At 34.3% G+C, this 22968-nt stretch overlaps 1 protein-coding gene across 3 annotated transcripts in view; it reads left to right on the forward strand.

The window, feature by feature from the left end:
- The window catches only part of LOC129503300 (UDP-glucuronosyltransferase 2A1), a 48962-nt gene that overhangs the window by 14682 nt on the left and 11312 nt on the right, over window positions 1-22968 (forward strand). Inside the window, exon 3 of one of the 3 annotated variants that reach the window (XM_055315267.1) lies at window positions 448-1079. The exons of 1 other annotated variant lie outside the window; for it this stretch is intronic. In XM_055315267.1, coding sequence (XP_055171242.1) covers window positions 448-1079 — 632 coding nt within the window. Of the gene's footprint in view, window positions 1-447; window positions 1080-16029; window positions 16778-22968 lie in introns of those variants that run through there. One more of the 3 variants, XM_055315268.1, reaches the window with a different exon arrangement.

The raw sequence follows: 22968 nt of genomic DNA on the forward strand, positions 1-22968 counted from the left end.
TAAGTTTTGAGAAAGTGGCTTTAGCAGTAAGAACTATTATTTTTGTTTAACCTAATTTTAGGAAAGATAAAGATACATTTTTATAATTATTGTCACATAGTACACAGACACCAGGCTTATAAATTGACTTCCTTTCAAGTGGGAATTTATTTATTTCTGTTGTTAAAATAATGACTTTAATGCACATAAAGGTTTGAATTATATTGTTTTCCTTTTAACCTATAGATCAATTGACTTATGAATGAGTGTATCCATCCCTTTAAACATTATTTTATTTGAAAAAAAACCCTAAATATACTTTGAAAATTTCTTTTTATCTTGAAAGATCTACAGTAGGATGGTTTTAATAATGGATATCACCATGCCTAAGAAGTTTGTCCAGCTGCTGGTTTTTAATTTGACTTTGACTGAAATTGTTTTAAGTGGAAATGTGCTAATTTGGCCAACGGATGGTAGCCATTGGTTAAATATTAAGATCATTCTAGAAGAGCTGATTCAAAGAAATCACAATGTGACTGTACTGGCTTCATCAACAACTCTATTCATCAATTCTAATCCTGATTCTTCTGTGAATTTTGAGGTAATACCTGTCTCCTTTACGAACGACAACTTAGATTCCTTAATTGAACACATGATAATGCTATGGATAGACCACAGACCAACTCCTCTCACACTCTGGAGTTTCTATAAAGAACTAGGAAAACTTCTAGATACTTTTTTTCGAATCAATATACAAATCTGTGATGGAGTATTAAACAACCCCAAGTTAATGGCAAGACTTCAGAAACGTGGTTTTGATGTGTTAGTAGCAGACCCAGTAACTATCTGTGGGGACCTCGTTGCTCTGAAATTAGGAATTCCATTTGTGTATACATTGAGGTTCTCTCCAGCTTCCACAGTTGAGAGACACTGTGGGAAAATCCCAGCACCTGCCTCCTATGTACCTGCAGCTTTGTCAGAGCTCACTGACCAGATGACCTTTGGTGAGAGGGTTAAAAATACTATCTCTTATCCTCTGCAAGACTACATATTTCAGTCCTACTGGGGAGAATGGAATTCATACTACAGCAAAGTTCTAGGTAAGTCTCTAAACTATTTTCATATTAATGTCTCCATATACTTCATTTATTCTTGTTGGTAATACAGCAGAGGTTTTCCATCCCACTGCACATGCCAGGCTGAAGTAAATACACACATTACATATAAAACCCTCATACAAGATCATCCTTTTTGGGTAACTTCCAAATATAGAAAATATAATGGTGATACTAATATGTATTCTAATGCTTCAGTGCAAATAATCTTGTGCCTATTTAGGTAATGTCTTTTCAATGAGTAAATCAATCCTTGAATATAAATGAAAGTGCCTTTACTAGGATGAATCGCGACACAGATAAAAAATACCTGGCAAACATTTTGAAGTGATATGTGATTTCCTTTCCCTCCTTCATTCCTCATTCTCTTCTTTGTTTGCAGAAAACTTTCAAAAAGCCTAGGACTGGGCATTGGAAAGCTGACTTTATAACCCCCCAGGCTCCCCCCCCAAGCCTCCCCAAGAGCCGCCACTCTCCCCCCAGTATCTCTCCAGCCTTAAGCTCCTCTGGGTGCTTAGACTAGCATGGCTCCAACTTAAATTTCTCTGTATCCAGGCACCTGGGTGGCTTAGTGGTTGAGCGTGTACCTTCAGCTCAGGGCATGATCCCAGGGTCCTGGGATCCAGTCCTGAATCAGGCTCCGTGAAGGGAGTCTGCTTCTCCCTCTGCCTCTCTGTGTCTCTCATCAATAAATAAATAAAAGTTTTTTTTTAGATAGATAGATAGATAGATAGATAGATAGATAGATGATAGATTTCTCTGTATCCTTCGGCAATCCTCAAGTCTCCTTGCTTCACACATTCCTTGTGAGGATCAAATAAAAAATGCAAAGGGCTCTGGTTTATTATCTTTTTGATCTCTTTTTGATCCTTATGAACCTTCCTTCATTTTTCTATTTTCTTCTCTCCCGAATGGTTTTTCTCAGATTTATCAGGTATTAATTAACAGGTATTAATTAACAGCAGAAATTAACCATTAATCTTACCAACACTAGTTTCTCAGCTTTCCTCCCTCCCACTCTTTATTTTCCTTTCTTTCTCCTTCCTCTCTTCTCTCCCTCTCTCTCTCTCCCTCTCCCCCTTCCTTCTTTTCTTCTATCATGCTTTCTTTGTGTAAAAAAAAAAAAAAAAAGTATTTATTGAACACCAACCTGGTACCTGCCTCTTTTTTAGGTACAGTTGGCAAACCTCAAAATCTCCACTCCCCATAGAGCTTACATACTAGTAAGAGCATACAGAAAATAAAGAAATAAAATATAGGATGTTAGACTGTGATATATGCTATGCAGTAAAATAAGAATAGGTAGTTCTGGGAGCAGGGTTACACTTTTAAATACAGTAGCAAGGAAGTTCTCAAAGGGTGACATTTGAATGAAGACCTGAGGGCAATTAGTATGAGAGCCATTGGGATCCCTGGGGGAAAAGTATTTTAGACATCCATAAGAACAAGTAGAAAAATCTGTGGCAAGCCATGGAAGCAGGAATACCCTCACTGTAATGTGACCTTTATCTTACTTTTCACAAGCAGAATTTGTATATATATATTTTTTTCTTTCCTGGATTTTGGAATATTCTTCATCCAATTTTCCATCACTTACACTTTTAAACTTCTTCATAGAGTCATCTAGAAGGAAGAGATTAAACATACCACACATATATAAATAAATTATATGCAAGATAATTAAAATTTGTGTATACTTTTGAAGATACTATGATTAGAATTTTGAAAGAAAAATTCTGTGTTTTTATATTCATCATAATGTCACATAACTACATTTTCTTTGTTCCTGGATTCCAAATTTCATATGACTCAATGACATATTCTGATTTAAATTTAGATATTATCTTATGATTATTTTCTAAGGCATTTGAAATGTGTCCTATAATAATTGTCTCTGCTCATATATGCATCACATACCAACTACTATAGGTATTGAGTGAGTTAACAGTCTCTATTCCTTAAATAAAGGAATTACGAAAAGCAAGGTGGTGAGGGTTCTTGGAAAGTACCTGGGATTCTGAGTTCAAATTCCATTTACTGTGTAATTTCAGGCAAGTGACTTAAATTCTGAGTCACAACATTTCTACCCTTTTAAAAGGGGATAATTATATCACTGTGCCCTTTAGGATGATCATATGACACCATATAGATGGATGTCTTATGTCAATTATAAAGAACCACACTAATGTTAAACATTGTTTACCCAACAAGTCTACACAAGAACTCTGCAATGACAAAAAACTGGGGCTCTGTACTTACAAAGTAGTCTATATATATATATATATATTTTTTGCATATATGTGTGTGTGTGCCCGTGTGTGTGTGTGTGTGTGTGTGTGCATGCGTGTATGCAAAGAATAAATGGCCTCTGGGGTATACTAAATCTTCCTTCTCAGAAGGAACCATGACAGGTTATATAATGTATGGAAAGCCTTTGTAAAACAGAATGTTCTCAACTTCTCATTTTCACAGGATCATAATCTAGTTTCAGAAATCTCACATTCTGAGAGATTAGATATCTTATTTACTTAAATCCTCTATACGCCTCATGTTACTAAACATACTTGAACGACAAGTAATGCCTTGGATATTTTATTTCAAATTAAAGCATTGGGGGTGATATAATCCTATTAAGTCTTTTGTTCACATTTTTTAAGTATTAGGGACACCTGATAGCTGTAAGTTGATACTGAAATAGAGAAGGTAGTTTACATTTGATATTATTAGCAAACATAGGAGAACACAGGAGATTTAATAACATCAAATTTTTGAAATTTTCCACCTCCATGTCTATTCTTTAGTCTGTGGGAAAAATTGACTGGAAAATTAGCATGTTTATAGTGATATAGGAAAACCCCAAATATCTATTCTGAAGGAAACAAGTTAGAAGGAAATATCTAACTGTACTGGTTAAAAATCTTACCTCCTTCTCTGATGACTTTCCTTTCAGTTTTCCCTGCCTTCCCCTCTGATCCTCTGTCCTGTTTCTTATATTCCACATTTGAATGAAACCATATGATAATTGTCATTCTCTGATTGACTTATTTCACTAAGCATAATAATACCCTCCAGATGCAACCAGGTTAATGTAAATGGTAAGTCTTCATCCTTTCTGATGGCTGAGTGATATTCCATTATGTACACATATATGCTATATAGTAAAAGAAGCATATAACAAGTTATAAGTAAAATTCTTTTTCATCTTCTTTATCTATTCATCTATCAATGGACATCTCAGATCTCCACAGTTTGTCTACTGTGGACATTGCTTCTATAAACATTGGGGTGCAGGTGCCCCTTTGAATCGCTACATTTGTATCATTGGGGTAAATACTTAGTAGTGCAATTGCTGAGTCGGAGGTTAACTCTATGTTTAACTTCCCGAGGAAACTTCATCTCATTTTCCAGAGTGGCTGTACCAGCTTGCATTCCCACTAACAGCGTAAGAGGGTTCCCCTTTCTTTGCATCCTCACCAACATTCGTTGTTTCCTGTCTTATTCATTTAAGCCATTCTGACTGATGTGAGGTGGTATCTCATTATGATTTTGATTTGTATTTCCCTGATGATGAGTGATGTGAAGCATTTTTTTCATGTGTCTGTAGGCCATTTGTAGGTCTCCTTTAGAGAAATGTCTGTTCTGTTTTCTGCTCATTTCTTGACTGGATTATTTGTTCTTTGGGTGTTTTGTTTAATAAATCTTTATTGATCTTAGATACTAGCCATTTATTTGATATGTCATTTGCATATATCTTCTTCTATCCTGTAGGTTGCCTTTTAGTTTTGTTCACTGTTTTCTTTGCTGTGCAAATGCTTTTTATCTTGACGAAGTCCCAATAGTTCATTTTTTCTTTTGTTTCCCTTGCCTTTGAAGACATGTCTAACAAGAAGTTGCTGTGGCTGAGGTCAACGAGGTTGCTGCCTGTGTTCTTGTCCAGGATTTTGATGGATTCCTATCTCACATTTAGGTCTTTTATCCATTTTTATTCTATTTTTGTGTATGGTATAAGGAAATGGTCCAGTTGCATTCTTCTGTATGTGGCTGTCCAATATTCCAAACACCATTTGTTGAAGAACCTGTCCTTTTTCCACTGGATATTCTTTCCTGATTTGCCAAAGATTAGTTAACCATAGAGTTGAAGGTCCATTTCTGGATTCTCTATTCTGTTCCATTGACCTATGTGTCTGTCTTGATGATTACAGCTTTGCAATGGAGTTTGAAGACCAGCATTGTAATGTCACCAGCTTTGGTTTTCTTTTTCAAAACTCCTTTGGCTATTCGAGGTCTTTTTTGGTTCCATATACATTTTAGGATTATATGTTCCAGCTCTGGGTAATCTATCTTTTTTTTTTTAAATTTTTATTTATTTATGATAGAGAGAGAGAGAGAGAGAGAGAGAGAGAGGCAGAGACACAGGCAGAGGGAGAAGCAGGCTCCATGCACCGGGAGCCTGACATGGGATTCAATCCCGGGTCTCCAGGATCGCGCCCTGAGCCAAAGGCAGGCGCCAAACCGCTGCGCCACCCAGGGATCCCTGGGTAATCTATCTTTTGAAGTAAGACATAAATCATAATTTTACAGCTTACTGAAGTTTCAGAGTGTGAAACTGCCCATGCAACGAGCGCCCAAATCTAGAAACAAAACATTATACCCATAACTCCTCTTTCTTCTCATGTCAGTCCTTAACAACTCCCTAAGGGTAACCACTTTCTTAACTTCTAACAATACAAGTTAGTTTGGTGTGATTTTAAACTTTAACCACACATTTTGTACTCTTGTATTTTGCTTCTTTTGCTAATGTTTTTTATATTCACCTAAGTTGTTGGATATAGATATAGTTTGTTCATACTCAAAGTTACATAGATTCTATTGAATTAATATGCTACATTTTATTTCCCATTTTGCTGTTGACAAACATATGGACTATCCTGGTTTTGGCTATTTATGATAAACATTGCTATGAACATTCTTGTACATATATTTTGGTGAATATGCGTGTGTCATATCTGAGTGGAGTGCTAAGTCATAGGATATGTATTTGTTTAGCTTTAATACACACTGCTAAAATCTAGTTTCTCTCAAGTGCTTGTGCCAATTAATAATCCCATCAGCCATTTACTAGGATTCCAATTGTTCCTTATTCTCACCAACACTGTGTATTTTCTTTTTTGCCTTCTGAAAAAGAGTATAACCATGCTGTTAATGTGCAGGGTTATCTCATTTTTTAAAAAGATTACGAGCTAACTTATACGTGGTAAAAGTTAAGTGCATAAAGTTTACAGTGTGATGTGTTTTGTCAAATTTAAGTATCCCTGTAACCAGTGCATGAATTAATTTCTGGGATCTCTTTTCTAAAAAAGCTGGTCTCCAAACCTTTTCAGAGTGAGTAACGCCTATCGTTTCGTTTTCATTCTTCATTCTGATTTACTTTTATTTTCCTTTTGTGAGCTTTTTAAAAGCATTCTCCAATAACTTGAACTCTAAAAGCAACATGATTACATTGCCACTCATGTTCAGTTTGTGCTCTGTCAAGCAGCTCGGGTCTAGCTCTATTTAGTGATTCTGCAGCAAATTCTCTTGCTAATTGTACCATCTTTGCTATTAACTTATTAAAGTTACTCTTATTAAATACGTACCAAGAGCTTTGATAGGTACAATACAGAGATTATTACTAATACACACACACACCAAGAATGATCATTATCTTTTACATTGGAGCCTTCAAAATTCAGAAAGATTAAGCAACTTTTCTGAAATCACAAAATATGTAACTTAACCAGATAAAGACCGCATGTATATTGAATCCACTACATAAAGAAATTTATATTTCCAGGAATAATTACCACCCCCTAATCTCCAGGATTTTAAATTGAGAAGTCAGAGATGGGGAAGAGAAAGAAACAAGTCTGCCAAAGTCCCACTGTTTGCTTGGTGATCTGGTGTTTCCTATGAGCATCCTCTCCCCCAACTTTCCTGAGGGCACTGCTGTGACATTATTTCAACTTGACAGATTTTTGTTTTGCAAGTTAAAAATCTTTGAATATTTTGGTAACAAACTGGCTGTCTTGTCACAGAGAAGTGTGTGGTCTCGAGTTTACAGAACTTTGCTCTCTCTTCATTGAACAGCATACAGGTCCTGGGTACCCTTGGCCTCTTTTGCTTGCTTATGTTGTTATAAGAATTTTGAAATAATTTTAACTAGCTCTAGAGGAGGAAAAGAACTAGTTATTTTCACTGGCATACAATTAAGTGCAAATATTTGGTTTAAACTCACATTTTTATGAATCACCATTTCAAGAATATATTAATAATAATAATTATTATTATTTTGCTTTAAAAATCACCTGTGTGTCTTCTGGAGTGCTTACCGATGTTTCTTATATAAAGGTTTTACATATTTGTTGTTAAATTTCAGCCAACTGATTTGTTTTGTTGGCGGTGCTATAAATGAGTTCCCTCTTCCTTTTCTCTGCCACTGGCCATTGTATGTATACAAAAATCCTAATTATCATTCAATTTCAATTTCATATCCTCATGTTTGTCCATATTATCCTGTACTTTACAATAGTTATCTAGACACAGGTTCATTAAACTGATACTAGAAATAAATTACATCTCCCTTTCTAATTCTTATGTCACTGGTCCCCTTCTTTTGTCTAATTTTACTTCTAATAAATTCAGACTTTTTAAATAATAGTGAAGATAATTGCCTTTATCTTTTATTTTTAAATTTAATTGAATAACTAAATTTTATTCATATCATTTTTGTATATATCATTAATATTTTGCTGGATATATTTTTATTGATAAACAAAGGGCTGGATAGGAACAAAATAAAAAAATATTCCACTTTTAGGCATTTCTTTAAGATTTTAGTACCATATCATAAACATTTCATGAAAATAACTTCTGTTTTCCTTCTTTTCCCATGCTTGTAATACTTTAAGAGCTCTTTTATTTTTGATATTTTAAGGTTGAGTATAATTTTCTATTTTTTTTCTCCAAATTTATTGAGATACAATTGACAGGTAATATTGTGTAAATTTAAGGTGTACAAAGCAATGGTTTGATAGATCAATATATTGTAAAATGATTATTACAGTAAAGTTAGTTTCAACACTTCTATCACCTCATATAGTTAACAGTTGTGTGTGTGTGTGTGTGATGAGAACTTATTCTTTTTTTTAAAGATTTTATTTATTCATGAGAGACAGAGAGGGAGGCAGAGACACAGGCAGAGGGAGAAGGAGGTTCCATGCAGGGAGCCCGACCCGACATGGGACTCAATCCCGGGTCTCTAGGATCAGGCCCTGGGCCAAAGGCGCTAGACCGCTGAGCCACCCGGGCGTCCCCAGAACTTATTCTTTTTTATTTTTTAAATATTTTTTATTCATTTATTCATGAGAGACACACAGAGAGAGGCAGAGACACAGGCAGAGGGAGAAGCAGGCTCCACACAGGGAGTCCGATGTGGGACTCGATCCCAGGACCTCAGGATTATGCCCTGGGCTGAAGGCAGGCTCTAAACTGCTGAGCCACCCAGGCGTCCCCAGAACTTATTCCTTTAGGAACTTTCAAATAGGTGATAGAATATTGGTAACTATATTTACCATGTTGTACATTACATCTCCAGAACTTACTTATCTCATAACTGGAAGTTTACAACCTTTGGTCACATTCACTCATTTCTCTGCCTCTCAACATCCACTCTTGGCAACCACCATTCTACTCTCTGATGAGTTTGGCTTTTTTTAAAAAAATTTCCATATACAGGTGAGATCATATAGAATTTATCTTTCTCTGTTTGACTTGTTTCACTTAACATAACACTCTCAAGTTTCATCCATGTTGTTGAAAATGGTACATTTCCCTTCTTTCTTATGTCTACTTTTTTTATTATGTCTACTTTTTATTTCATTGTGTGATATATATATATAGATATAGATATAGATATAGATATATACAATCACAACTTCTTCAATAATCTGTCAATGGACACTTCAGTAGTTTCCATATTTTGTCTATTGTGAGAATGCTGCAATAAACATGAAAGTACAAATATCTTTCCAAGACAGTAATTTAATTTCCCTTTGATATATACCGAGAAGTGAAATTGCTGGATCATATAGTATCCCTATTACTTTTCTATTTAATTTTCTGAGGTACATTTCTACATTTACTTTTCCCACAGTGGCTGAACCAGTTTACATTCCCACCAACAGTGCATAAGGGTTCCTTTCCTAAAGCTTTGCCAACACTTATTGCTTATCTTTTTGATAATAACCATTTTAACAAGCGTGAGATGATAACTCATCATGGTTTTAAGTTGCATTTCCTGGTGATTAGTGATATTGAGCACCTTTTCATGTACCTGTTGGCCATTTTTATGTTTTCTTTGGAAAAATATCTCTTTAGGTCTTCTTCCCACTTTTAATTGGATTATTTGAGGTCTTCTACTATTGAGTTACATGAGTCTCTTTCATATTTTGAATATTAACCTTTCATCAGATATGCGGTTGCAAATACTTTCTCCCATTCCGTAGTTTAAGTTTTCATTTTGCTTCTTTTGCTTTGCAGAAGCTTTTGAGTTTGATGTGGTACCAATGATTTATTTCTGCCCTTGTGGTTTGTGCTTTGGGTTTCATCCATAAAATCATTGGCAAAACCAATACCAAGCAGCTTTGGTTCTATGTTTTCTTCTAGGACTTTTATGGTTTGAGGTCTTATATTATTTTGAGTTAATTTTTGTGAGTGGTGTGAGATAGGGATTCAATTTCATTCTTTGGCATGTGAATATCCAATTTTCCCAGCTTCATTTATTGAAGAGACTATCTTTTCTCTATTAAGTATTCTTGGTTTCCTTGTCAATTGTTAAGTAACCATATATGTATGGGTTTATTTCTGAGTCCCAATTCTGATCTATTGATCTATGTGTCTGCTTTTATTTCAGTATCATATTATTTTAATTACTGTACCTTGTAAATATAGTTTAAAATCAAGAAATGTGAGGCCTCCAGCTTTGATCTTTTTTCTTGGAATTACTTTGGCTATTCAGGGTCTTTTGTGGTTCCATACAAATTTTAGTATTGTTTTTCCTATTTCTATAAAAAAATGTCATTGGAATCTTGAAAGGGATTTTACTGAATCTACAGATTGCTTTGGTAGTGTGGACATTTTAACAATATCAATTTTTATAATATGAACACAAGAGATCTTTCCCTTTGTTTGTGGCTACTTCAATTTTTTTCATTGATGTTTTAAAGTTTTCCATAGTCAATTAGAGGTCTATATGTGAGACCTGAAACCATAAAAATCCTAGAAAAGTGCACCAATTGAAATTTCTCAGACATTAGTCATAGCAAAATTTTTCTAGATATGTCTCCTAAGGAAAGGGATAAAAAGCAAAAATAAACCATTGGGACAACATCAAAATAAAAAGCTTCTGCATAGCAAAAGAAGCAATCAACAAAACTAAAAGAGAGCCTACTGAATGTGAGAAGGTATTTGTAAATAATATATTCAATCAAAGCTCAGTATCCAAGATATATAAAGAACTTATACAACTCAAAACCCCAAAAACAAATAATCCAATTTAAAAATGGGTAGAAGACATGAATATCTCCAAAGAAGACATACAAATGGTCAAGACATATAAAAAGATGCTCCACATCACTCATCATCAAGCAAATGCCAGTTAAAACTAGATGAGGTGAGGTATCATTTCACATCTGTCAGAATGGCTGAAATCAAAACCACAAGAAAAAGTCTTGACAAAAAGAAACCCTCATGCACTGTTAATAAGAGTGAAACTGGCATAACCACTGTGGAAAACAATATGGAGTTTTCTCAAAAAATAAAAAAATAGAATTACCATATGATCTAGTAATTCCACTATTATTTACTTAAATATTTTATTTTATTTATTCAAAAAATATATGTACCCCTATGCTTATTGAAGCATTATTTATAATAGTCAAGTTATGGAAACAACTCATGTCCATTGATAAATGAATGGATAAAGAAAATGTGATTTATTATATATATATTACATATATATATCATATAATGAATGTAATACATGTATACACATACACAGTGGAATGCTATGCAGCCATGGGGAAAAAATGAAATCTTGCCATTTGCAACAATCTGGATGGTTCTAGAGACTATAATGCTAAGTGAAATTAGTCAAAGAAAGACAAATACCATATGATTTCATATACATGTAGAATTTAAAATAGAAAACAAAGAAAGAAAGAAAAAGGAGACTTTTAACTATAGAGAACAAACTGATGGCTACCAGAGGGGAGTTGATGGGGTGGGGGAGGATGGATGTAATAGATGAAGGGAATTAAAAGTACACTTTTCATGATGAATACTGACTAATGTATAGAATTGTTGAATCACTATGGTACACTTGAAACTAATATAATACTGCATGTAAACTATACTGAAATTAAAATAGGAAAATAATAAAGTTTTCCAGGTACAGATCTTTCACTTCCTTGGTTAAGTTTATCCCCAAGTATTTTATTATTTTTGATGCTGTAGTAAATAGCATAAAAATAATATTTTTAAATTAATTTTATAGCTATTTTGTTAGTATATTAAAACAACTGATTTTTGTATGGTGAGTATGTATCCTGCATCTTTACTAAATTCATTTATTAGTTTTAACAGACTTCTGGTGGAATCTTTAAAATTTTCTTTTTTTTAATTTTATTTATTTATGATAGTCATCACAGAGAGAGAGAGAGAGAGAGAGAGAGGCAGAGACATAAGCAGAGTGAGAAGCAGGCTCCATGCAGGGAGCCTGACGTGGGATTCGATCCTGGGTCTCCAGGATCGCGCCCTGGGCCAAAGGCAGGCGCTAAACCGCTGAGCCACCCAGGGATCCCTAAAATTTTCTATATATAAAAGGATGTCATCTTCAAGCAGAGAAAAATTTACTACTTCTTTTCTAATTCAGATGTCTTTTATTTATTTTTCTTGCTTGACTGCTTTTACTAGGACTTCCAATATTATGTTGTATAGGAATGCTGAGAGTAGGCATCCTTCTGATCTCAGAGGAAAAGCTTTCAGTCTTTCACTATTGTGGATGATGTTACCTATGGGCTTGTTATGGTTTTCTGTAAAATATCTTGAGCTGGGGAACTTATTGCAGGAGAGTGTTTGTCAATATTTATACTTCCTAAAATTTAGAAGTTTCTTTTTCTACTTCTGTCAATTTTGGTTCTGGTTAATGTTAAATAGGATAGATAGGTAGATGATAGATAGATAGATAGATAGATAGATAGATAGATAGATAGATAGATATAGATAGATAGATGATAGATAGATGATAGATAGATAATACAATTTTATCCATCTTTAAGTTGTCAAATATATTTTCTTAGAGTTCTAGCTTAAGTGACTAGCTTTTTAAGTGTCTTCTTATTATTATTTTTTAGATTTATTTATTTGAGAGAGAGAAGAAAGAGAGAGAGAGAGAGATGGCACATGAGCCGGGGGGGCGGGTAGAGGGAGAGGAGGCAAGAGAGGGAAAAAATCTCAAGCAGACTTCTTGCAGAGTATGGAGGCCAATGAGAGGCTCAGTTTCATGACCTTGAGGCTATGTCCTGAGCTGAACTCAAGAGCTGAGTTGCTCAACCTGCTAAGCCACTCATGAGCCCCTTAAGTGTCTTCTTTACATCTTCTTTCTTTACATTTTTAAAGTTCTTTTTTATTATGATTTTTCTGCTTCCCCTTTTGTCTTGCTTTGGCCTATGTGACTTTAGTGAATGTAATACATGTGGCAGTTTACTCTCTTTGTTCTGTGATGTTTAAAAATATGTATATTAATGCAAATATTTATTCAGAATAAGAAATCTTCACAAAAGATTCATTTTGTGAAAAAAGACAAATGCCATAACTATCACAAAATTCAGAAAAATAACATTTTTGAATTTACTTCCTGACATTTCTTTATAATATTTTTCATTACTTTTTTGGCTGAATATTCTTTAATTGCCATATTCACAGGACATTTTATAATTCTGTTTTCTATAGAGAATAAGGATAATTCAACATGCTCCGTAGCATGCTTGATCAAAATTTATTTTACACTATTGATAATTAAAGAAAAAAAATTTTCTGCTTCACAACTTGCTTTTGGGTCCTATCAGGTGAACTTTCAGGATTATTGCCAAATTTGAGAAGATATTTGTAAAGTTCCTTTTAAAAGAGTTGTAAGGTTTGAAAGAACATTCCATAGACCAAATTCTGGCTTGCTTTGTATAATTTTTTTAAATTTAAAACATTTTTATTTTTATGTTTTTGTTAAGGTATAATTAACATTCAGCATGTTAATTTCAGGTATACAATATAATGATCTAATATGTATATATTGCAAAGCAATCACCACAGTAAGTCTTGTTATTTCTGTCACTATACATACTTACAGAATTTTTTTGTGTGATGAAAGATTTACTTCCTTAGCAAGTCTCAGATATGCAGTACAGATTACTAACTATAGTTGCTGTGCTATGCATTACAGCCTCATGACTATTTATTTTATAACTGGAAGTTTGTACCTTTTGATTCCCTCTACCCATTTCACTCACCCCGTCTACAGCAACCAGCAATTGTTCTCTGTACCCATAGGCTTGTTGCTGTTGTTGTTGTCGTTGTTGTTAGATTCTACATATAAGTGAGATCATATGGTATCCGCCTTTCTCTAAATTGATTCATTTAGCATGATGTCCTCAGGGTCCATTCATGTTGTTGTGAACTTTTTGTGTTGTGATTTAAACTTCTAGCATGCTGAATGGTGAGGGACACACAACTCAGAATACTCACCCACAAAGATATCAGCCAAAACATCCATATGACCCATAGGATCAGCTAGCACTTGGATAACTCAGATTCACATGAGCATGAACAAGGTCAGCCCAGGATAGCTCTGCCTAGCTAGATCAGAATTGTGAGCAGAGTCAAAACGAAGTAGAAAGTTGTTGCTTTAAGACTATAAGGCTTTGGGAAGTCTGTCATTTGATAATAGAAAACTAATAAAAAAGACTTCTAGTTTTGAGATACTCCATCTGTTAAATCCTTGACCTGTACTTTGCTTCTACTTAGACATATGCACTCTCGTTTTTGCACTTCATTATCCAGCGATCTGCTCTAAATGTTTAACAAGTGGCTTTCTGTGGTGTAAAAAGGGAAATAAACCACTTTTATATAGCATTTATTAATATCTGTGGTGTAACCCCTCCTACCTTGACTAATTGCAAGCTCTTGGTGATGTAATGACTAGCTTAGAAAAACACATACAAATTAACAATTAACTTCCATTAGCCTGTAATAGTCAGGTCTAGATAACTTTTGGCAGATCCATTGATACCAGCTTTGATATGCACAAAGTTCATGGACACAAGTTTTATTATGCTGGAAAATGTTATACTCTCCAATACATGCTGCAGACAAGCATTTGGGCCTATAAATATTATACCCAGAAACAAGCATAAGCACATACAAATTCTTTGCTTAGTAAAACAGAAGCTTCTCTCTATTGGAGAAATCTATTCCCCAAGAGAAATCTTGGGCAATAAGTAAATGCCCATCTTTGTTGTTCATTTCTATAGCTATGACACTCCCATCTCTACTCATATATATTATCAATATATGCATTTCCAACATACATCATTATTTACTCTTCAGGAAAATTGTTAGTTTTAAATATTTCTGAAAAGTCAAATGGGTAGAATATCTCTCCTTTCCCAGCATCTTCCAAGATACTACTAAAAAACATGCTTCTGGAAAGATCATTTTCTAGGAAAAAAAAAATATGCCATCTAACAATCTTTCTTTCTATACCACGGAAATCCTATTTATTTATTTATTTATTTATTTATTTATTTATTTATTTTTAATGATTTTATTTTTATTTATTCATGACAGATACAGAGAGAGAGAGGCAGAAACATAGGCAGACCAAGAAGCAGGCTCCCCGGGGGGAGCCCAATGTGGGACTCTCTCCCAGGACACCGGGATCATGCCCTGAGCCAAAGGCAGAGGCTCAACCGCTGAGCCACCCAGGCATCCCTCAAATCCTATTTAGAAGCTAGAATAGTTTCATTATAGGACACATATGATCATTTTATGAATCTCATTTGCAAATCTGAGTAGACTTCTGTAATGGAAATTAAAATGGAACCCAAAGTACAGCTCTCAAGGCTCTCCAAAGTGTCCTGTTTTAAATAGTATTTTCCTTGTCTGCACTGTCCTTGTTGGCCTTCACTCTAAACATACTGAACTGATAACTCTACACATAAATGGTCATGATTCCCCTATCAGCATTCTTTTTTTCCTTTTCTTCCATTCACCTTCAGAACCCTCCTTCTGTCACGTTTGCTTCTGGGCTCAGGTGAAATGCACCCTCCATCTTGCAGCTTTGTGTGACTTTTTTCACATTGGAGTGACAGCATCTTCTGAGGCCCTGAAATCCTGTACTTTAATCTACTATTTAGCATTATCCTCCTGTTACTACGTGATGTATGCATCTTACTCATATACTAGCATGTAACCAACTTTATGTCAAGACTTACATTCCTGTTTCCCAAATTATCAATCATCATGTTCCATAAGATGTACCATATTATTTACTAGACTTGGTTAATTGGGTTCTTCTATTACATTTAAAGATTGTCAATTAAAATATATTATTTTTATTTTAATATATTTAAAGTGAACTCCAAAAATACTGCAGCCATTTCTTCAAAACATTTAAATATTTCATATCTCCTCTTGGACAAATACTCTGTTGTACTGTGCCTCGTCAACGACAAAGTGCTCTACACATAGTGTCATTTCTTAACTCTAGAAATTAATTTTTAACTTGATCTGTATCTAAATTGCCTCTTCACTCTGTGCCCAGCAAACATTTAACTTCTGTAGAGCAGTGTGTAAGGAACCTACTGTCATGATGTCTACAAAATGGATTTCAGCAATTGTGCTGCTACAGCTTTGCTACACTGGCTGTGGATTCTGTGGAAAGGTCCTGGTGTGGCCCTGTGACATGAGCCATTGGCTCAATCTAAGGATTATTCTGGAGAAACTCACAGAAAGGGGCCATGAGGTGACTGTGTTGGTGTCTCCACAGAGTTTCATCATTGACTACAACAAGCCTTCCACACTGAAATTTGAGGTGATCCCTGTGCCACGCGACAGAGAGGCTGCTGAAAAATCACTAAATGACTTTTTAGACTTAGCTACTAATGTTATGCCAACATTGTCACAATGGCAGTCAGCATTAAAACTGCAAGAGTTCTTTCATCAAATAACAAGAAACTTAAAACTCCTGTGTGAGACTGTAGCCTACAACCAGTCAATCATGAAGAAACTCCGGGAAGCTAACTACAACGTAATGGTCATAGACCCTGCATTACCCTGTGGAGAGCTGATTGCTGAGTTATTGGCAGTCCCTTTTGTGTACACACTAAGGTTTTCTATGGGTGACACTGTGGAAAAATACTGTGGGAAGCTTCCAGCTCCACTTTCCTATGTTCCTGTTACCATGGCGGCACTAACAGACAGAATGACTTTTCTGCAAAGGGTAAAAAATTTAATGTACTCCATTTTCTTTAACTTCTGGATCCACCAATCTAACAATCAGTTTTGGGACCAGTTTTACAGTGAAGTATTAGGTAAGAGACTGCTTTTCATTCTAAAATAGTCATGTAAAGAAACAGGTGGTTTAAGAAAAGTCTGGGAAAATGAAAGGGGTATATTCTTAAGAGTTTCAATTCCACATAAACCTTTATAAATAATAGCAATAAACGTTATCCATATTCAGTTGAAAGGGGTGAGGCAAGAAATATCTTGGTATGGTTACCCTTTCTTTACAGTCATCTAACCAGTTTGTACGGTACCCTGATACTTAATAGATTATCAAAACAAAATACAAAACACACTAATAAGTGTCAATCTAATGGAAGATATATTTTTTAAATCAGATATAGGATATCACAAATGAATCTTGTATACTGAGTTTTCATAATGGAGGAGATTTGGCTTTTTATTGGTCAAAGGTACAATATTTGTTGTAAGAGTAAGATAATCCTCTTCCCTGATTACAGCCATAAACTGAAGCCTAAACTATATTAACAATGGGATTAATTTTGGCATATCTAATTTCCTTTGTCTGAATTTTGACCCACAAATTTTGAGACTCCTGGATTATTACATTTAAAATGTATATTATTCTCCTCTTGGACCAGAGTCTCTGCCATTCATATCTCTTTTTTAAATGTTGGTTGAAACTTCATTAGTCGTACATGAACTGTTTGATCATAGCTGGTCAAACTGAAAAGTTTTCCAGATGCTTTATACTCCTTAAGTGAGTACTACACAGAACCTGAAAAATTCAATGGAAAACTAAGAAACCTAATGCTTGAGTTGTTGAAAGATACCATTTTGTTTAGTTACTAATTACACATATTCTATTTTTAACTGCTTACTTTTTCTAAAAAGGAATGGTTTTGCTTTGCAAGTTTCATATGTTTGGCTCTCATTTGATTCCATCAACTGAGGTTGGCTTCCACTTCCAACTATTTTTGAGAATCTTGGTGTTGCTAGGGCTGGTTTCTCTGGAGGCCTGTCCTCCTGGATTGTATGTGGCCATTTTGTTTTTGTTTTGCTATGTCCTCTCATGGTCTTTTCTCTGTGCCTATGTAAACCCAATGTCTCTTCCTTTTCTTATAAAGAGACCAATGATACTGGAGTAAGCCCCACTCTTGGACCTCATTCTAATATAATTACTTCTTTAAGATATCTAACTCAAAATATAATCAGATTTCAACATGAATGTTAGAGGAACACAAGTCAGTCTGGAACACTGACTTTCCAATAGATACCTTGTTTCACAAACAATATATTCAAAGGAATCCACTTTAAAACTCCATAGCTTATACATGATTTAAATTTATACTGTGCTGATTTCACCACAAATAATTTGAGAACCAGGAAGCACAACCTGGGTGCAGACAGTGTGTTGGGTTCTATGGATTTAAAGTAAAGAAGACAGGATTTTGACTTCATTCTCATAAATAAATGCAAGACATGGAAAAATAAATATATTCTGATAATACAAGAAACTTTTCCAGTGTTATCGATAAATTGTTAGTCCATTTGTCATATTATGCATTAAGAGGGGAAAGTTATAGGATTCTCTGTGCATAAATATTATGGAATAAATGTAATCCGTAGGATCTATGGCAAATTTTTAACTCTGTCATCTTTAGTAGGCTTGTTTGTTTGTTTGTTTGTTGTATGTACTTTTGTTGATTTTCAGTCCTGTATTCTCTTATCTTCTTTATTAGGAAATTCTGAATATACCATGACCATAACTTCCTTGTCAATCTCATAACAAAAATAACTAATAAAATGGCTGAAAAATTTAAACAGAACAAAATTATATATAATGAATAATAATTGGCTTCGTATTTCTCTACATAAGCACTATGAATATTCTTGTCTTTACGTGAAGACATTCATTAAACATATTTATTAAATACATCTTTTCTTTCTTCTTTATCATTAGGAGGAATGACTAAATATTCATTTTTGCCTTTCTTTTCACCGAATCTAGATTTGACATCTTTCTGCAGAATATTTTAAAATTTACATTCTTCTTTACATTCACTTAATAGCATTAATTTTAATGGATGTATAAATCATTGAACTAGACTAGTCATGATAACTACTTGGGTTGTTCCAACTCTGGTATTACAAAAAAAGTTGTCCTAAATTTATTGCACTTATATCATTGCCACAATGTTCTCTAAAATTGTTGAATCATTTAGCCTTTATCCTGAGACCTTTTCTGAAGTGGATAAAAATTATTCCATTTTCCTTAAGTCTGTTTATCTTAGTACCTGTAAGAACATTTTAGGGAATTTTTTTTTCTATAATATGTGTACGAATATATTTTAAACCCATCAACTGACATGGAAATTTTCAACTAATTTTCACAGACATAAAAATATTTTGTATCTACTTCAAAATATTACACATCTACTTTCAGATCTTAGAAAATATCATACCAACAAAAGAATATATAAAATGTAAGTGTACCATTGAAAGAAATAATAAAATAAACTTCTGTGTACTCTATAAGTAAGTTAGGAAATAGATTGTTATCTATCTTAGAAACACCCTCTTCTAGTGGAAACTATAAACCTGACTCTGGTGAACATTTTGAAAATTTTACATCTGCCATCTATATGTGATTCTTTCAAAATTTTATTGTTTAGTCTTTTGAATAGTGTACAAATACAAACAGATTTGCTATTTATGCTCAATATTCTTTGGTGATGGAATCATGTATTTTCTCTCTCTTTTTTTTAAAGCTCTCTATATACTGTTTTATTGTTTACTACACTATGCCATTCTATGGATGGACATCTGGCTGTGTAAAGTGTTTTATGTAATGCTGCTATGAACATTCTTGTATATGTCATTTGTTGTATAAGAGTAATAGTATAAATGAGGTATAAACTATAAACATTTTCCCCTACCAGATAATCTCAGAGCTTCCTAAAAAATTTATACTTCAACAAAGATTATACTTTAACTGTTAACAGGGCATTTTAGTCACCACTGCTCCATGTCTATTTTCTTTGAGTCTATTTATCTGACTGACCTACAACGAATATTCTAGGGAATTTAAGTCTTTTTTTCTATAATATGTCTTGCAAATACGTTTTAAGCCCATCAGTTGACTTGGGGATGTTCAACTAATTTACACAGACATAAAAATATATCTCTCTCCACACCTTTTCAACACAATACTGAAAGTTCCTAACTAAAGGAATAAGACCAGAAAAGGAAATAATACAGAGACCAGAGATAGACCCAACCAAGGTAGTCCAGTGATATTTGACAAGGAAACAAATGTAGTACAATGGATAGTCTTTTAAGAAATGATGCTGGAGGCAATTGGACATCCACATGCAAAAAAAGAACATAAGTACAGGACTTACTCCCATCACAAAATTTAACTAAAAATAAATCATAGATCTAAATGTGAAATGCAAAACTATAAAACTCCTGGAAGATAACCTAGAAAAAAACCTAGATGATCTTGGACATGGCAATGAGTATTTGTACACAACACCAAAGGCACAAAATAGAAATAATGAATATGTCAGACTTCATTAAAATTAAAAACTTCTGCTCTGTAAAAGACAATTTCAAGAGAATGAAACAATAAGACACTGATTGGGAGAACATACCTGATAATGAATGTTATCTAAAATATTTTATAGGAGCCCTTGCGTGGCTCAGTTGGTTAAGCATCCAACTCTTGATTACAACTCAGGTCATGATCTCAGGGTTGTGAGCTTGAGCCCTGAGTCTGGCTCCACACTGGGCATGGAGATTGAGCTTCCTTAAGATCCCCTTTCTCCCTCTCTCTCTGATCCCTCTCAAAATATTTATGTATATATTAAACTCTTAGAAAGCCATAAGGAGACATACAACACAATTAAAAAGGAAGCGAAGCAGAAACCTCAACAAAGAAGATACACAGTTGGCAAACAAATATGTAAAAAGATGCTCCATATCATGTGTCATGAGGTGAATGCAAGTTAAAATAATGATACAGCACTACACATCTGTTAGAGTGGCCAAAATGCAGAATAGTGACAAATACCAAAAGCTGGCCAGTTGTGGAACAGGAATTCTCATTTATTGCTAGTGGGAATGCAAAATGCTATAGCCACTTTGGAAGACATTTTGATGGTTTCTTACAAAAGTGAGCATACTCTTACCATACTATCATACTCCTTAGCATGTACCCAAATAAGCTGAAAACTTTTGTCTGTACAAAAATGAGGCATGGATATTTATAGCAGCTTTATTCATATTTGCCCAAACATGGAAGCAATCAAGCTGTTCTCCAGTAGGTGAATGGATAAATGGTAGATCTAGATAATTAAATGTTATTCAATACTAAAAAGAAATGAGCTATCACACCAGAAAAAGACATTGAGAATCCTAAAATGCATATTACTAGGTCAAAGAATGCCTCCTTAAAGGATAAATACTGTAGAAGTCCAACTATATGACATTGTGGGAAAGGCAAAACTAAGGAGACAATACACCATCAGTGTTTTCTAGGAGTGGGGGCGGGGTTTGGGGTGGGGAGGAAGAGGGATAAAAAGGCAGAACACAGAGGACTTTTAGGGCAAGCATAAATACTCTGTTACCAGAATGATGGATAGTCAGATAGATATCATCCTACCTGTGTCTAGACTCACAGAACGAACAATATCAAGAGTGAACTATAATCTAAACTACAGACTTTATGATTAGAATGTGCCAGTGTAAGTTCATTTCTTACACCTGAAGTACTACTATGTTTGCGGATATTACTAACAGAGAGTCTATGCATGTGTGAAGGTGAGGACCTATGAAAAAGTTCCGCCTTGGGGCACCTGGGTAGCCCAGTGGTTGAGCCTCTGCCTTTGTCTCAGGTCATGATCTCGGGATCCTGGGATTCAGGCCCGCATCAGACTCCCCGCGCGGAGCCTGCTTCTCCCTCTGCCTGTGTCTCTGCCTCTCTCCTTGAGTCCCTATGAATAAATAAATATTTATTCTTATTTATTTATTTATTCTCATTGTCTCATTTTTACTGTGATCCAGAAACTGCTCTAAATAAGTAAAGTATTACTTTTTTAAACAGTGATTCAGATATCTTTTTCTTCACATGTCTTCAAAGAGAAATTAATAATCTTAGCCTAGAAAAGCTGTCTCTAGATATCAACCCAGCTAATATGACTTACCTCTGAGAGACTGGTAACTGTCCACTGAAATTCCCTCCTATCTATCTTGCTTATAGTAAGGCATTTTGCTATAAATTCAGGCTCTTTGAAATTAAAAGCCACCTTAGTAGACTCATCATGTAGGTTTATAACACTCTATTCAAACATTAGCAGTATTTACATAGTAACTCCAATTTAATAGCTCATTTATGTAATTCTGCACTGTGTTCCTAACTCAGTGTGTGTGAATCATATAATTATAGGAAGAAGTTTGATTGGTAAATTTTAATTCTATATTTTTGTTTTGTAATTCCTCAATATATCATTTAAAATGTGTTATGAAATTATATGCCAATATTTGCATGCTTAATTTTATTCTCTTTACTTTTGTTTGATTCTATATTTGTAACTGTGCACCACTGCTTCAAATATAGAATTTTAGCAAATATTTAAGTTAGGTACTTCTCAAAATGTGGCCTATAAATTATATGCAATAATTTCCCTAAGGAGGCAATAATCAAGACAGGACATCACATGCGGTACAAGACCTCTAATGTACATAAGTATTTTGACGTGGAATCTGTGAAGTGATGTGTTTATCCAAACTCTGATGATTTCAAGTTGAGTGTCCTTCAGAAATTCTTCTTCATTATCAAATTAAGGCATTTGACCATATAACATCAGACATAAATTCAAACATTACAAAGTAATGACTAAAAAGAGGCTCTCCTGTCTGTGTTATATATGATCACCAATTTTGGTTATAATCTTTAGGAAAGGAAATTCTCATAAGAATTTTTATTTGGTTAGGTGGAAAACATGTTTTTTGTTTGTTTGTTTGTTTCTAAATACGGTTGATTTGGTCACTTGCAAATAATCATTCCTCCTCTCTACAGATCTTCTAAAATTCATACTTAGAATCTCCCTTTCAAAAAACATCTTTTAAAGGTAACACCAAAATAATTGTGTTATGTTGATGATATGTACATGTGTATTTCACATTCCAAAGGGGTTTGTATTGGTTATGAATTATTTAGAGAATTCCTACTAATGAAATATTGGCAAATCAATTG

The sequence above is a fragment of the Nyctereutes procyonoides genome, unplaced genomic scaffold (assembly GCF_905146905.1).
Source record: "Nyctereutes procyonoides isolate TBG_1078 unplaced genomic scaffold, NYPRO_anot_genome, whole genome shotgun sequence".
Classification (NCBI taxonomy): Eukaryota; Metazoa; Chordata; class Mammalia; order Carnivora; family Canidae; genus Nyctereutes; species Nyctereutes procyonoides.